This window comes from Impatiens glandulifera, chromosome 2 (genome assembly GCF_907164915.1).
Source record: "Impatiens glandulifera chromosome 2, dImpGla2.1, whole genome shotgun sequence".
In the NCBI taxonomy this organism is placed as follows: domain Eukaryota; kingdom Viridiplantae; phylum Streptophyta; class Magnoliopsida; order Ericales; family Balsaminaceae; genus Impatiens; species Impatiens glandulifera.
In genome coordinates, this window is record NC_061863.1 from 52,305,394 (window position 1) to 52,318,957 (window position 13,564).

The 13,564-nt window shown below is 35.8% G+C and overlaps 3 protein-coding genes across 4 annotated transcripts; 1 reads left to right on the forward strand and 2 right to left on the reverse strand.

Moving 5' to 3' along the window:
* Positions 1-2,306: 2,306 nt before the first annotated feature.
* LOC124925973 (basic leucine zipper 23-like) lies at positions 2,307-8,200 on the reverse strand. 2 transcript variants are annotated; one of them, XM_047466123.1, is made up of 2 exons: positions 8,063-8,200; positions 2,307-3,778 (listed from the first exon to the last, which is right to left on the reverse strand). In XM_047466123.1, the coding sequence occupies exon 2, from the start codon at positions 3,237-3,239 to the stop codon at positions 2,520-2,522; it is 720 nt and encodes a 239-aa protein (XP_047322079.1). In that variant the 5' UTR covers positions 3,240-3,778; positions 8,063-8,200; the 3' UTR covers positions 2,307-2,519. The 2 variants fall into 2 exon arrangements, with proteins under 2 accessions (XP_047322079.1, XP_047322080.1); XM_047466124.1 differs by lacking the exon at positions 8,063-8,200 and having other exon boundaries at positions 2,307-3,263; positions 3,484-3,782.
* LOC124925971 (putative disease resistance RPP13-like protein 1) lies at positions 3,894-8,445 on the reverse strand. Its single transcript, XM_047466121.1, has one exon. The coding sequence runs from the start codon at positions 8,381-8,383 to the stop codon at positions 4,082-4,084; it is 4,302 nt and encodes a 1,433-aa protein (XP_047322077.1). The 5' UTR covers positions 8,384-8,445; the 3' UTR covers positions 3,894-4,081.
* Positions 8,446-9,735: 1,290 nt separating this feature from the next.
* Positions 9,736-12,266, forward strand: LOC124925972 (pheophytinase, chloroplastic-like). The gene is made up of 5 exons (XM_047466122.1): positions 9,736-10,455; positions 10,522-10,748; positions 11,236-11,427; positions 11,499-11,655; positions 11,947-12,266. Exons 1-5 carry the CDS (start codon positions 9,889-9,891, stop codon positions 12,148-12,150), a joined length of 1,347 nt encoding a protein of 448 aa, XP_047322078.1. The 5' UTR covers positions 9,736-9,888; the 3' UTR covers positions 12,151-12,266.
* The last annotated feature ends 1,298 nt before the right edge of the window (positions 12,267-13,564 follow it).

Below are 13,564 nucleotides of genomic sequence, written 5' to 3' on the forward strand. Positions count from 1 at the left end.
CTTCACTTTTCAAACAAATGTTGCATCTACTAGCGAGATGAAACCCTTTCTTTTTTAGTTTGTTAGTTGTCAAGACTCATCCATTAATAGATTCCCAACCAAAAACGAGATTTTTGATGGAATTTTTTATTTCTACACCTCTTTCCAAGGAAACCCGGATTGAGTATTTTGGAGAGACGCATGATAAATGTAGCTAGTTTTAAAATCAGGAGAGCCAGACAGAAAATTTATCGTTAGTCTCTAGGTCAATCAAAACGTTGGTAAGAACATCTATGAGGAGAACTCGTCTCCCCTCTTATTCGGTGGAAAGTTGTCGTCTATTTAAAAGAATTCTCTAAACAATTTCGTTAGATATGAGACGAAAATAGTCTGCCACTTTAACCTCTTTTTTATTAGAGATTTCAAAAAAATTCCGATAAGTGTCTGACAATTTTTCGTTGGGGTGTCACGGATCATTCCAAAAATCAATTTTCTTACTATTACCAACCGTAAAAATGAGAAATGGGTGAAGTTTCTCCCATGTTTTACAGATACGCCCCCATAGGTTTCTACCCATAATTTTTCTCCCATAAAGAGACATTCATTCGTTATCTCGAAGTCCGTACTTGGCGATGATTGCTTTCTTCCAGAGACTTGTGTTTTCGTTGAGGAATCTCCACCACCATTTATAGAGGAGCGAAGTGTTGAAAAGGGAGAAGTCCTTGATTCCGAGTCCGCCGTTAACAACTTAAAGCTTCCTTGTGTCCCATCTCACCAAATGATTAATTTTAGATGAGTTAGAATTACCCCAAAGGAAATTCCTAATGATTGTGTCCATTATGCTGACCACCGAAGCAAGAATAGGGAAGAGTGACATAGTGAATGTTGGGATTGTGGCGAGGGAGTTCTTAATGAGAACCAACTTACCGCCTTTAGAGAGAAGTTTGTTTTTCGCAAAGTGCCAACCTATTTCTCATTTTCTCGATGATAGGATTTCAAATATCATTACAACTGAATTTGGCGCCAAGAGAAAAGCCGAGATACTTTGATGGGAGAGAATTAATTTTGAACCCTAGAATTTTGTCCAATGAATGAGTGTCATTAACATTACCGATGAAAAAAGTTCAAACTTTTCTTTATTTATCTTCAACCCCAAGCATGCTTCAAAAAATTTAAGAATTTTTCGAAGAGAATGAAGGTTTTCTTTGGTTATATATATATATATATATATATATATATATATATATATATATATATATATATATATATATATATATATATATATATATATATATTATTATATATATATATATATATATTATTATCAATTCCTGGTTAAAGTTATTTTTTATTTTTTTTTATTGTTGTTCATAATATTTGATAGATAATTTTTTGATACCACTTACTTGGTTTGTCCAACTTACTTTTGTTTTATTGCTAATAGTTATAAAAATGAAATGAGTTGGTGGTTATTGTATATTATATGATAATGAATTATTTTATTAATTTTATAAGTCATACATTTTCAGTTATTTAATTTTGTATTATTTATAAATTAATTTCTTATCTGCAGGTCATTATCTCATTCTAATATTAAATAAATAAAAAAGCATGCAATTAAGTTACAATTTACATCCTATTCGACACATGTCCATTAGCTTTTTTTTTTTAATATAATCACCTTTTTAACTTATTGGTAGGATACTTAATGGTAGTGATTGATGACATAGTATTTAGACTTAATATGCTTAATTTATTTTAAGAATAATTATGACTAACCATCTATTCTTCAAATTTTAAAAATGTAGTGAATTCTCCATACCTTAATTCTTTATCAATTTCTATCCATTTTTAATTTCCTTCATTAACATTAATTACTCCTCTCCTTATTTTTTTTTTATATTATATAGTAATTATTGAAAAAATAAATAGATTAGTTATAAGAAAAGAATTCTCTATTCTTCCTTGTGACATAAGTGACATAAGAACCACAATATTTTGTCTCCCAAGTCGCTAGGTAGAAGCGGGGTTGTCTAGAATCTGTTCCCAGATAAGGAGGGGGCAAAACAGTAAATTAAAAATGACTATCTTGTTCTTTCCTTGCGAGGAGAACAAAGATTCTCGTAACAAAGGATCCTATCCCGGGTAAAAGAGTCCATAAGTTCCCGAGTAGTGTCACTTTGTGCCTGTTGTGGTTTCGTCAACCAGTTTTTAGATTTGGAACTGGTGAATTACATCGATTTAATCAATTAATTCAGTCGGGTACGACGGTTTAATCGGTTTGAAATAAATCTAATAATACAAATTGCAATGATACAATATAGAGATTAAGGAGCAAATATGGTGTTTATTACTTGTATTTATTTACATGTAAGGTTCATAATAATGATAGGATATAGAAAATACAAGCATAAGTTACATTTCGAAATGTACACAAGCTTGTTCATATATAGTCTCGCATAGTTATTTGGAGGGAAATAGTATCAGTTGAAAACTAGGGCTTCGGTTATCACTGAACAGACACGATCAATGTTACCATTTCAAGAATCAGATTCAGCTTCAGCTTGAGAAGTCGATGTCAACAAACCATTACAATGGCCGCCAACATAAGGTATCTCCATCTCCATCTTCCCATTCTCACCATTGTTCTCAAACTGAATCAATGAAGTTTCCATACAGGAAGGGGGAAAACACTGGATTTCATTTTCGCACTGTAAGAAATTCATCAAATTACTGTTATTATTACCATCCTTGAATACGGCGGTAGTGTTGTATTGATCCAGAAAGGGGAAGACTCCCAATTCGTCGTCAATCTTCCCTTTCACGTTACTCAACAACCCTCTCAAATTCAGAATCTCGCTTTCCAGCGTCGATTGTCTCTGCAGTTTCTTCGTTAATTGTTGATTCAAAACCCTCAGTTTCTTTACTTCCTCCTCTAAGTATGCAGTGTGAGCCTTCCTCTTCTCTCTATACTTCCGGACCGCTTCTCTGTTCCCAGAAGGTTTTCTAGGGTTTGAGACGGGTGGGGTTCCATCTTCTCCGTCGGGTGGGAAGAGTTGCGTGTGGGTATGATAGCACGTGTGTGTATGCGACAAATCGGGTCCAGGAGGGTTGCAACTGTGAGTATGCGTGCAAGTTCTAGTGTTCAGGAACTCATCAAGAAGGGAATCCATTGAGGCTGTGCCATGGGCGTCGCCAGATGTCTCTGGATTCGCCAGTAAAACGCGTTCAGAGTGCTCTGCTGCCTCTCCATCATCCATGTTGTCCCTACAAATCCCAGTTTCCTGTAAAAGCAATAACTATAAAGATAGAAATTTCTGGAGCTCAATCGGATCATATGCAAAGGAGCACAGCCATGAATTCGAAATCCATTAATGGCCAAACGAACAGAATTCCCATAAAGAAACACAGTCCCATTAAGCCCTTCAACATCTAGATTCCTGACGAGTGTACAATACAAGAAGGAGGAAGAGATAATAGGCAACTAAACATATAAAAGCATACCCAGATCGAGATTCTTCAGCAGATGTAAAATCAAAGCATAAAGGCAAATAATTGAGGCTGAGCGGGACAGGAGAATGATAAGGAGGAAAAGATGGAATTGATCGGCGCATAAGATTGATTCTCTGAGATTAGTATAGAATCCTGATCCTGACCACAATTATATGTGCCAACTGGTTCTTAGTTTATTGTTGAGACATATTATTTAAAACTCTTCTGTGTACAAATGTCAACTCCTATTGAACTTGCCGTAAAGATGAACAGGTCAGCTTTTCACCCCTTCTTTTCTTATTTGGCCCTACAAGCAAATTAAAAGCTGTTTGAAACAAATTCTATCATGTCAAGATATTTATTTATAAGTCAAGGAAAACAACTGTTATCCAAAGTCTTCGTTTCAGTTTATATACATATGATTAAACACAAAATGTCACAGGATAGCTAAATTGGAAAGAGTCTTGCCTAAGAAACCAAATGTGTAGATTCGATTCGAATAAGAAAAAGTAAACACAACCCAATAAGCAAATCTTGCGTATAATCTTTCGAAATAAGCAATTGAGCACCAAAAAATCATTATTCATCAAATGGAGAAAACAAATGGGTATTACATAACTATGCAAGGAATGTGATCTATTTTGGCCATATTCGTTTCGCAGTGTCGTTCAAGCAGAGCACATGAACTAATCTCAAGATAAGAAAGTGTAGCAGGAAGCCCTTCGTTTGGCAAATGAGCGAGTTCCGGACATTCCTTGATCTTCAGTTCCTCTAAGGATACTAAATTGCAAAGGCAGTCAGATAAAGATGTCAGGTTTGGTAGCCTTCCAATATGAAGAGTGGTTAAGGTAGATGGAAGAAGCCAATCAGGAAAATAAGTGAGATCCAGGCAAGCACCATAGATGGAGAATTTTCTAAGTGAGCAGAGCCTCTCCAATCCCCAGTCAGGCAAAGGCTTCAAATTAGCACAGCCTTTGATCTCCAAAGAAAGGAGGTTAATTGGAAAACCGCCTTCTGGAAAACAAACTATGCTTGGACAATCAAATATCTCCAGTTCTTGAAGAGAAGTCAGGTGTTGCATCCGCTTTGGTAACGCCAGAAGGTTCTCACAATTCCCTATATGAACTGTTTTCAGATTTATCGGAAGCCCTTCTTGAGGAAACGAAACTAGACTAGGGCATTCATCAATTTCAAAATACTCTAGATTCACAAATCCATGCAGGCTATCTGGCAAGAATTGAAGTTTGATGCAGTTTCCAATTCGAAACGATTCAAGAGACAATGCCAGTGTCATCACCCCTTTCAGCGATTCTAACTTGGCACAGTTCCACAGATTCAGATTCTTCAATGTCACAGGCAACTGTCCTTTCGGGAATGACACGATTGAGGAACAGTCGAAAATCTCTAGAACTTCAAGAGAGGAGTTGCTTGCAAGCATCATTCCTTTCGGGAGCGACTCCAGACTGGGGCATAGATCAATGCTCAAATGCTTGAAAGTGGTGGGAGTCTTTCTATCTCCATCCGGGAATGAAATGAGGGAGTAACAACCGCTGATGTACACATTCTCAAGAGACGGACAGTTGGTTATAAGAGAGGCTGGTATTGATTCCCAGTTACACCCTCGAATTGTAATGCTCCTCAGTTGAGATGGAAAATCAGTCTCTGAGAAGGATTTAAGCCTCGGGCAGTCTTTGATCGTCAATTCCTGAAGAGACGTTAACTTGTGAAATTCTTTTGGAAGTTTCTTCAGGCTATGACAAGAATCTAGCTCCAAATATTCCAGTTTTCCTGGCATGTCCTTCTCTTCAAACAAGAAAACCAATAGTGGGCAGTTTTGAACCACGAGCTGCTTAAGACAATGCAGATGTTCGAATCCCACCTCTTCATTCGATAGAAAGGCGAGCCTGGGACAATCGACAATTGCCAATTGTTCAACTCTAGTTAAGGACCTAACCATTCCTCCATGAAGCCATGTCAGATTGGAAACACTATGCATTCTCAATGTAACGAGGTTTCTGAAGTCAAGTTCACCGCTAAATATGCCTTGATCACATTCCTTGACCTCTAATTCATGAAGAAGTGGAAGCCTTGGGAGAGAAGATGACATCCTTTGGATTCCATTCAGCACGAGCTTAGATAGCTGAGAAAGATGGTTTGGAAGTTGACCTTGTAGCTTAGGACATCTCAGTATGCAAAGCTGACTGAGATTAGGGAATCCCTCGACCTCCGATGGCGTTGACCACTCCTCCCATTCCAGCATATCCTCGAAACTTAGGGTTTCCAACAAAGGAAACGGTTGGGAGTGATATCCATATAATTCAGTGCCTATACTCTTTATTCCAGTCATTCCCTTAATAAAGAGACTTTTAAGAAATGGTAGCTGACCAACAGAGGGAATTCGAATGCATCTTTGGCAATCAATCAAGTTCAAGTAGACAAGCTTACTGAAAGACGGATCTCCAATCCATGTGGGAAATCCTAATCCACCAAAGTTTTCAATAGTAAGCCTTTGAATCTCTTTGTGGGGTTGTAGCATCTCAAGAACAACCAATTCAATCAGTTCATTTCTTGATTCATTTAAACTGCTTCCCCAAACAAACATGAGTTCATTGATGCCTATCTTGTTTTCCAGACGAGCTCTTTTTGCATCCAAGGCGGTTACCACATTCTCCAGTCCTGAAATGGAGAGCTTTCCTTGAAGGTTTGATAACTTCCTCAGATCACTTATCCCAGATCCTGTAGCACCACCAACTGCCTCTCCTATTCGAAATCCATCAGCATCGACCACAAGCTCGCCTTTGGAAGTACCGATAATGAAGTCCGATAATGTCCTGAGGTTTGTCAAGTTCTCAATTCTCGTCGGCATCTTTTCTATTCCACTCCCTGTAATGTCTAGATGTTGCAGGTTCACTAGTACTGCTAGATCAGCAGGCAACTCAATAAGAAAACTGCATTCACATAGTATTAATGTTTGTAGATTGTACAAAGTACAAAATGATTTCGGAAGCTTCTCTATTTCAGTGCAAGAGAGATCTAGATACCTAAGTTGTTTCAAACCACAAATCGTGTCTGGGAGCTCTTTGATGCAATATCCGTTCAACGATAACACCCGCAAACATCTTAACTTGGGTAGAATGTCGTTCGGAACAACCTTGGTTAAGTAGCAGACCTCTGAAACGGATCGAGGGGGAAATGATAAGAAGGTGCGTAGCTTCTTTACATTATACAATGATTCAAATCTCTTGAAAACATCATACTTTGTACGTATATATGAAAAATGACGAGCATTCTCAGAGAACTCGGGCTGTCTTGAGCTCCAGCTCGAGCTCGATGGGTCCTCCAACCTTATGCACATTTTTCTCGATATAGAGTGAGCTAGATCATTGATTAAGTCGTGCATCACATACATAGACTGACTATGTAACGATTCTTGAAAGAAGGACCTCGAGAGTAAATTGTCGAAATATTCATTACCTAGGTCTTCCAAGCTTTCAAGATTGCCACTTTGTTGTATGAAACCTTCTGCCATCCAAAGTAAGACTAATGTCTTCCTATGGAATTCACATCCCTTTGGGAATATTGAACAATATGCGAAACACCTCTTTAAATTCATGGGGAGATGATGGTAGCTCAATCTTAGTGCAGGTAGAATAGCGTCTTTATGTTGCGGTAAATCCCACAAGTTGCTACGGAGTATTCCACGCCACCAGTTCACGTCGGGTTTGGAAGCCAATAGGCCTCCTAGCGTCTTAACTGCCAAAGGTAAGCCTTTACACTTGTAAGCCATTTCTGTACCAATTGCTTGTAGTTCTGGATAGGCATTTGGATTGCGACTTCTAAATGCATGTTGTTGAAACAAAGACAAACATGAATTATCCGACATTTCCTTGAGTTGGTATGGGTGGTCAATTGAGTTCATTATGGACAAAACCTCCTTATTCCGAGTTGTCACGATGATCTTACTATGTTGCTTCCCAACCGCAAAAGGAGTGACTAGTTCACTCCATTTATCGTAGTTCTCATTCCACACATCGTCCAATACAATAAGGAACTTCTTCTTGTTCAATTCCCTTCTCAAACTGCTCTGAAGCAGTTCCAAGTTGGTCGTGTTACTGGGCTTACCCGTGACCGACTCAACAAGCGTTCTGGTTACGCTGGTGACATCGAAACTATCGGATACCCACGCCCACGCTTTCACGTCGAAATAATCGTCGATTCTCCTGTCGTTATAGACTATTTTCGCTAGAGTGGTCTTTCCAATCCTGCCCATCCCAATTATTGGAACTACAGCAAAGCCAGCAGTAGAGGTAGTAGTACTACTACCATCCACCACTTGATGATCCTCGCATAGTAATGGAATAATTTCCTCTTTGGCTGCCTCTCGACCATAAACATGAGATTCAATCAACAATGGCGTAGAGGGAGTTCTCCAACTGAAACCAGACTGAGACAATCCCCCTCTACCGCCGCTATTTAAACCCAGGCCGTCTTTTTGTTTGGCAATGTACTCCAGCTTCTCGACGAGATACTCGATCTTGGAATTGACCCCGTTGACAAATGGATTTAAAGAGGTAAAACTCCAATTTCGCACCTGGTTTCCGGTTGAGTAGTGCTGCTGCTGCTGCTGCTGCTTGTGCCTTAAAGCTTCAGTTGCGAGTTCATCTAATATGTCCTCGGCTTCATAGACGGAAACTTTGAGCATGTGAAGCCACGTTTCGATGGCTGGATTGTGGTACTGCTTCTCCTCTGCATCATCAACAACAGCGGTGTTGGTGAAATAGGCAATCTTGAGCTTTTCAATTAGCAATTCTTGAACTTTGCAGGTCTCTAGGAATTTCCTCAAATCCCCTGAAGATAACTTGTCAAACAGGACCTGAAGTGCTGGTGATAGAACAGCTTCCCACAAAACCATTATTTGGAAATGGAACACAGATCATCACAGAGACTAACTCCTGAGGATAGCAAATCTAAGCTAAGCTCTAGTCAATAATTGGTTTAGACAGTGGAGTGAAAGCATGAAAAAGTTGACCATTTCTTTGTTTTTATAGGTTGACTCCTTTCCTATTGGTCATTAAGAAGGCCTGTTTGGTTATTTAAATTGATAATTTTTTATTTTTATTTTGTGTCAATTTGGATTCAATTAGTCAATTAAAATACCTTTTTATGTTTTAATATATATATGTATATATTTATACATTGATATCATCCTACATCAATTAAGCATATTAGGAAAGACATAGTCAAACAAGGCCTTAGTGGCATTTTTTTACTACCACACATTATTCCCTCTAGATTTGAGCATACCAAAATTCATTTTTATTCAAAGATCTCATGTACTAAGATTGTTTCCTTAGGTTAGCAAGATACATTGATCTCACGTATCAATATTGACTCATTTGTCTTAAATGGGGATAAAAAGTGAAAGAACTACAATTATGTGAGAAGAAGATTGAAGACTTTTGTTTATGGTTTCTTTTCTTTGTTCAGAATGTTTCATCTCAAATTGTTGTTCTTGTTTGTCTTAAAACGAATACACATCATTCTTAAACGTAATAATCGTTTTTGCCAATAATGTAATATAGACAAAATAACATACTTGATCCAATAATCACCACATTATTAATCATATAAAAGCAAAACAACTATATTATTGGGTGCGATCATATCTTCATTAATGCACTAGATCCCATCATAATTCCGCAGGCAGTTAAGCGTGCTTGGGACGCCCATCATAATTCCGCAGGCAGTTAAGCGTGCTTGGGACGAGAGTAGTACTCCTGGAAAGTCCTCGTTTTGAAAAATAAAATAAAAAAAATACAACTACGTGACAATGTAACATTAATACAACTCAATTACATTATCAATAATGTACCATTAATACAACATTAGTTACATTATATTGTTAATATTACAACATAAACTCAACATTAGTTATATTATATCGCCAATAATCCAACATAATTAAATACGGTAGTTATACGTTAAAAGAAGACACTTAACCTTTATTAATTATTTAAACCGTCAATCTTATCCTTATATAAACAAAATAATTGTCCGGTTTGCCATCATTATAGCCAAAAATACAATCATATTTGAGAGAAGGAAATTTTACTATAAATTCTAAATTGGGTTTATTAGTCTGGACTCTGGAAGAAGAAGAAGTATAAGAGAAAATTGGTATATTCACAAATATCTAGGGTGGCAATATGAAATATCGCATTTTTCTTAGACAAGCTAACCAGAGCCGAACACGTGGCAGAAAGAAGATTTAGAGAGAAGAAAGCTTTATTCATTTGTCCATGAGGATTCTGTTTCTCTCTGTAGCAATCAACGCCGATTCGAGTTCCAATTTGAGTTCATTCACAGCTTAATTATTGATTTTCCAAGTTCAATTTGTTCTACGTAAGTTGATTATTTATGGGTGTTATTTCTACTTCCACACCATGCTTTCACGTCGCAAGTTTAAGGCGGTTTAGATTCTTCAGTCAATCGGGAATTCAAACAGGAAGACATAGAACAACAACACTTTCTGTTACTGTCACTAATTCTAGCAATTACAGGAATGTTGCTGAAAGTAGAGAACCGTTATTATCTAAAACTATTTCACTACCAGGTTTGCCAGATGATGAAGATTCAGAGGCTTCAATCAGCACTTGTTTCTGGGAATGGAAACCTAAGATTACAGTTCACTATCAAGCAGCTGGATCTGAGAATTTCAACTCCCCTGCAGTACTCTTTCTTCCCGGTTTTGGCGTTGGTTCCTTTCATTATGACAAGCAGTTAAAGGACTTGGGTCGTGATTTCAGAGTTTGGGCAATTGATTTTCTTGGACAAGGCATGTCATTGCCTTCTGAAGATCCTACTTCAACCCAGGATGGGAATACTTCTTCTTGGGGATTCGGAAATGAAGCACAGCCTTGGGCTGAAGGACTTGTTTACTCTATTGATCTATGGAGGGATCAAGTTCAATGTTTCATACAAGAGGTAGTACTTGTAGTTTATTTATTGAATAACTTATTAGAAATTACTAAGCAATGGAGTTTTCTTTAGGTCATCAAAGAACCAGTTTATATTGTGGGGAACTCACTTGGAGGATATGTTGCAATCTATTCTGCTGCAATGAATCCTCGGCTTGTGAAAGGGGTTACCTTACTCAATGCGACGCCGTTTTGGGGATTTCTTCCTAATCCTACTAGGTCTCCAAGGCTGGCTAGGTTTTTTCCATGGGCAGGAACATTTCCTCTCCCTGATACCATCAAGAAGCTCTCACTGATCATGTAAGTTCTAAATTATCTGGTTAGGTTATGATTTGATTCCTAGATAGATAAGTGTTTTGCAAATTGAAGAGGTTTAAAGGAAAAAACTTTGTTGGATTATATTTGATTGTATTGAATTGAATGAATAATTAAGTAATAACAACTTTGATCTCTATATAGTTATTTGTAAATGATTATTAAACTAGGAATTAAATCATTATCTAATTAATTATTCATGCTTATCTAATCTATAAATATTTATTTAAAACACACAAAACAACCCACCAATAGAGAAAAATAGGTTAATGAATGAAGGCAGGTTTTAAGGAAAATGTTTTTTAATCACTGAACTTTCCTTGCCATTGAAAGATTGTTTGTTTCTTTGGTTCCAATTAACCCACAAGACGATAACATAGATAGTAAACCATTTTGAATTCGAAGCAACTCATTTGCACCAATCATTGATCAACTGCATTGTTTATCTTTAAAATATTTATTACAATTTCAGTTGGCAGAAGATAATTGATCCTGATAGCATAGCAGAGATTCTCAAGCAAGTCTATGCAGATCAGTCAACGAAAGTAGACAAAGTTTTCCCACGCATAGTTGAGATAACACAGCATCCGGCTGCAGCAGCATCATTTGTCTCAATTATGTGTGCCCCTCAGGCTCAACTATCATTCAACGAGGCTTTAGATATGTACTACTCATAAATTCTCTATTCCTCTTTTATTACAACAAAGAAGGTAATATTTGAATATTACAAAACAGGTGTGAAGGGAATAATACTCCAATCTGTCTCGTGTATGGAAAAGAAGATCCTTGGGTGAAACCTATATGGGGTCATCAGGTGAAAAAAAAGTTACGAGAAGCTCCATATTACCAAATTAGCCCTGCTGGACACTGCCCTCATGATGAGCTTCCTGAGGTAATTCATTATTTACAGTAATTTGAGCTTATTTGAAAACTAAATCGTTAAAGTAATTAAAACTAAAAGTATTTTTTATTTTCCTTTTGTTTGGTTTAATTATTTGGTGGATCATGATCATACATATTATTTCTTTAGATTATTATGATAAGAGCAGTATACCAAATGTAGATTTTTTAAATCATGATCAACATGAAAAATAAACACTGAGGTAACAACAGTCCAATATATGCTTTTAGAACTCATAGATAAAGAAGAGATTATTGAATTAATTTTGGTGATTTCAAGCAGGTTGTGAATTATTTGCTACGAGGGTGGATGAATAACATAGAATCTCGAGGTTTGGTCGCATTACCCCTGCTAGACGGAACAGAAGCCAGAGAAGTTGAATATTTTAGGGAAGGTTCTAGAAGATCAGCGAGTGTGCAGTTCTTTGGGTCTAGAGTGTCTCTATGGAGCCTGGTTAGTTCTTACCTTAAATCTCGACTCGTATAATATTAGTATCAAATTTGAAAAAAAGTGTTTTGTATATTTGGAGTGTTATATACAAAATATTTTGATGCAAATATATATGACCATTTTAAGGCATTTTATAAAGTTTCTTAATAATCCATAAATTTTCCAAATTAAGAAAAGTAAGAGAAGCCCAGTATTTTCCATTGTCTGGAAAGGGTAAAAATTGATGAATTTGGTTACAATTAAATAAAATGGAAAGATTTCACTTCTTTAGAATCTTTCAAATTTCTTAGAGATGTCCACCCATCCACCTTAGAATTTCTATATCATATTTAATAGTGATATCGAAGACAAGGATACCGATTAATTAGAGCAATACTCAAAATTCCAAGAGATTGAAATAAGAAAAACTCATCTCTATAATCAGTAGACGACAATTCCAAAAAAAAAAATAGCAAAAAATTAGGATTAATTATACCTACCTTACCCATATGAAAGTCCCAAAGTCATCAAAATAGAAACAAATAATTGGGAAGTATCAAAGATTTATTATTGTCAAATTCTTACTGTAAATAGTAAAATCAATTTGTAAAATGGAAAACTTAGTGAATAAGATTTAATATTTATGAAATACAAATTCATTTAAGTTTTTAAAAAATGAAACATTGGCCAGATCAAACTCAAACCAATATAATACAAAACATGCAATGTATGTATCAAGGAGTTCTCAGATCAATCTTCATTGACCATATATAAAAAAAAATGGTCTAATTCTTTGTTGTCGAGAAGAAAATAATCATACGACGAGAAAACAACCCACCAACCCTTAAGAGTGTTACTAAAAAAACGAAAATTTATTACAGGGAAATGCACCTATAAGAATACCAACAAATTCATATCCAAAAATGTTACCCAAAAAAAATTATGAAAAAACTCTACATCTAGATAATGTGTAGATTAATGTCATTGTTGTAACGAATGATACAAATGGAATCTAAGTTTGCAAAACATTATGAATGATTAAAGATTTTGAGAGTTTGAACTAATTATTTATTGGTTATTGAAATAAGGTTTTATATTAATTTTTTTTTCCAATCACCTAATTTAAGTTATTTACTATTTTTAGTAAGAAAATAAAAACAAATAATATAAACATAAAATTGAATCAAACTAAGACTTTTATTCTACTTGTAAAACTAGTCCAAATTTTTTTGAAGGGTTATCGTTGCATACAAAATAGGACAGTATGTGTTGACTACTTTATTCTTATCTACACTATATTTCACTCACTAATAAAGTATTTTTTTAAATATCTTTTCAAAATTCTTAATCACCTCTACCTTTTATAAATAGTAAAAACATTCCAAATTTTTTTTTATTGATGTTGTAAATCTCTATTATTTAACATTCATTCAATTATTAAGACTTAAATAAGATTACCACAATGTAAAAT

What these genes read in the sequence shown, in the direction of transcription:
- LOC124925972 (XM_047466122.1), top strand. Translation starts at nt 9,889, where the DNA reads ATGGGTGTTATTTCTACTTCCACACCATGCTTTCACGTCGCAAGTTTA. An exon ending in TTCAATGTTTCATACAAGAG is followed by an intron (nt 10,456 to 10,521) that starts GTAGTACTTGTA and finishes AGTTTTCTTTAG; the next exon opens with GTCATCAAAGAACCAGTTTA. An exon ending in AAGAAGCTCTCACTGATCAT is followed by an intron (nt 10,749 to 11,235) that starts GTAAGTTCTAAA and finishes TTACAATTTCAG; the next exon opens with TTGGCAGAAGATAATTGATC.
- LOC124925971 (XM_047466121.1), bottom strand. Translation starts at nt 8,383, where the DNA reads ATGGTTTTGTGGGAAGCTGTTCTATCACCAGCACTTCAGGTCCTGTTT.
- LOC124925973 (XM_047466123.1), bottom strand. Translation starts at nt 3,239, where the DNA reads ATGGATGATGGAGAGGCAGCAGAGCACTCTGAACGCGTTTTACTGGCG.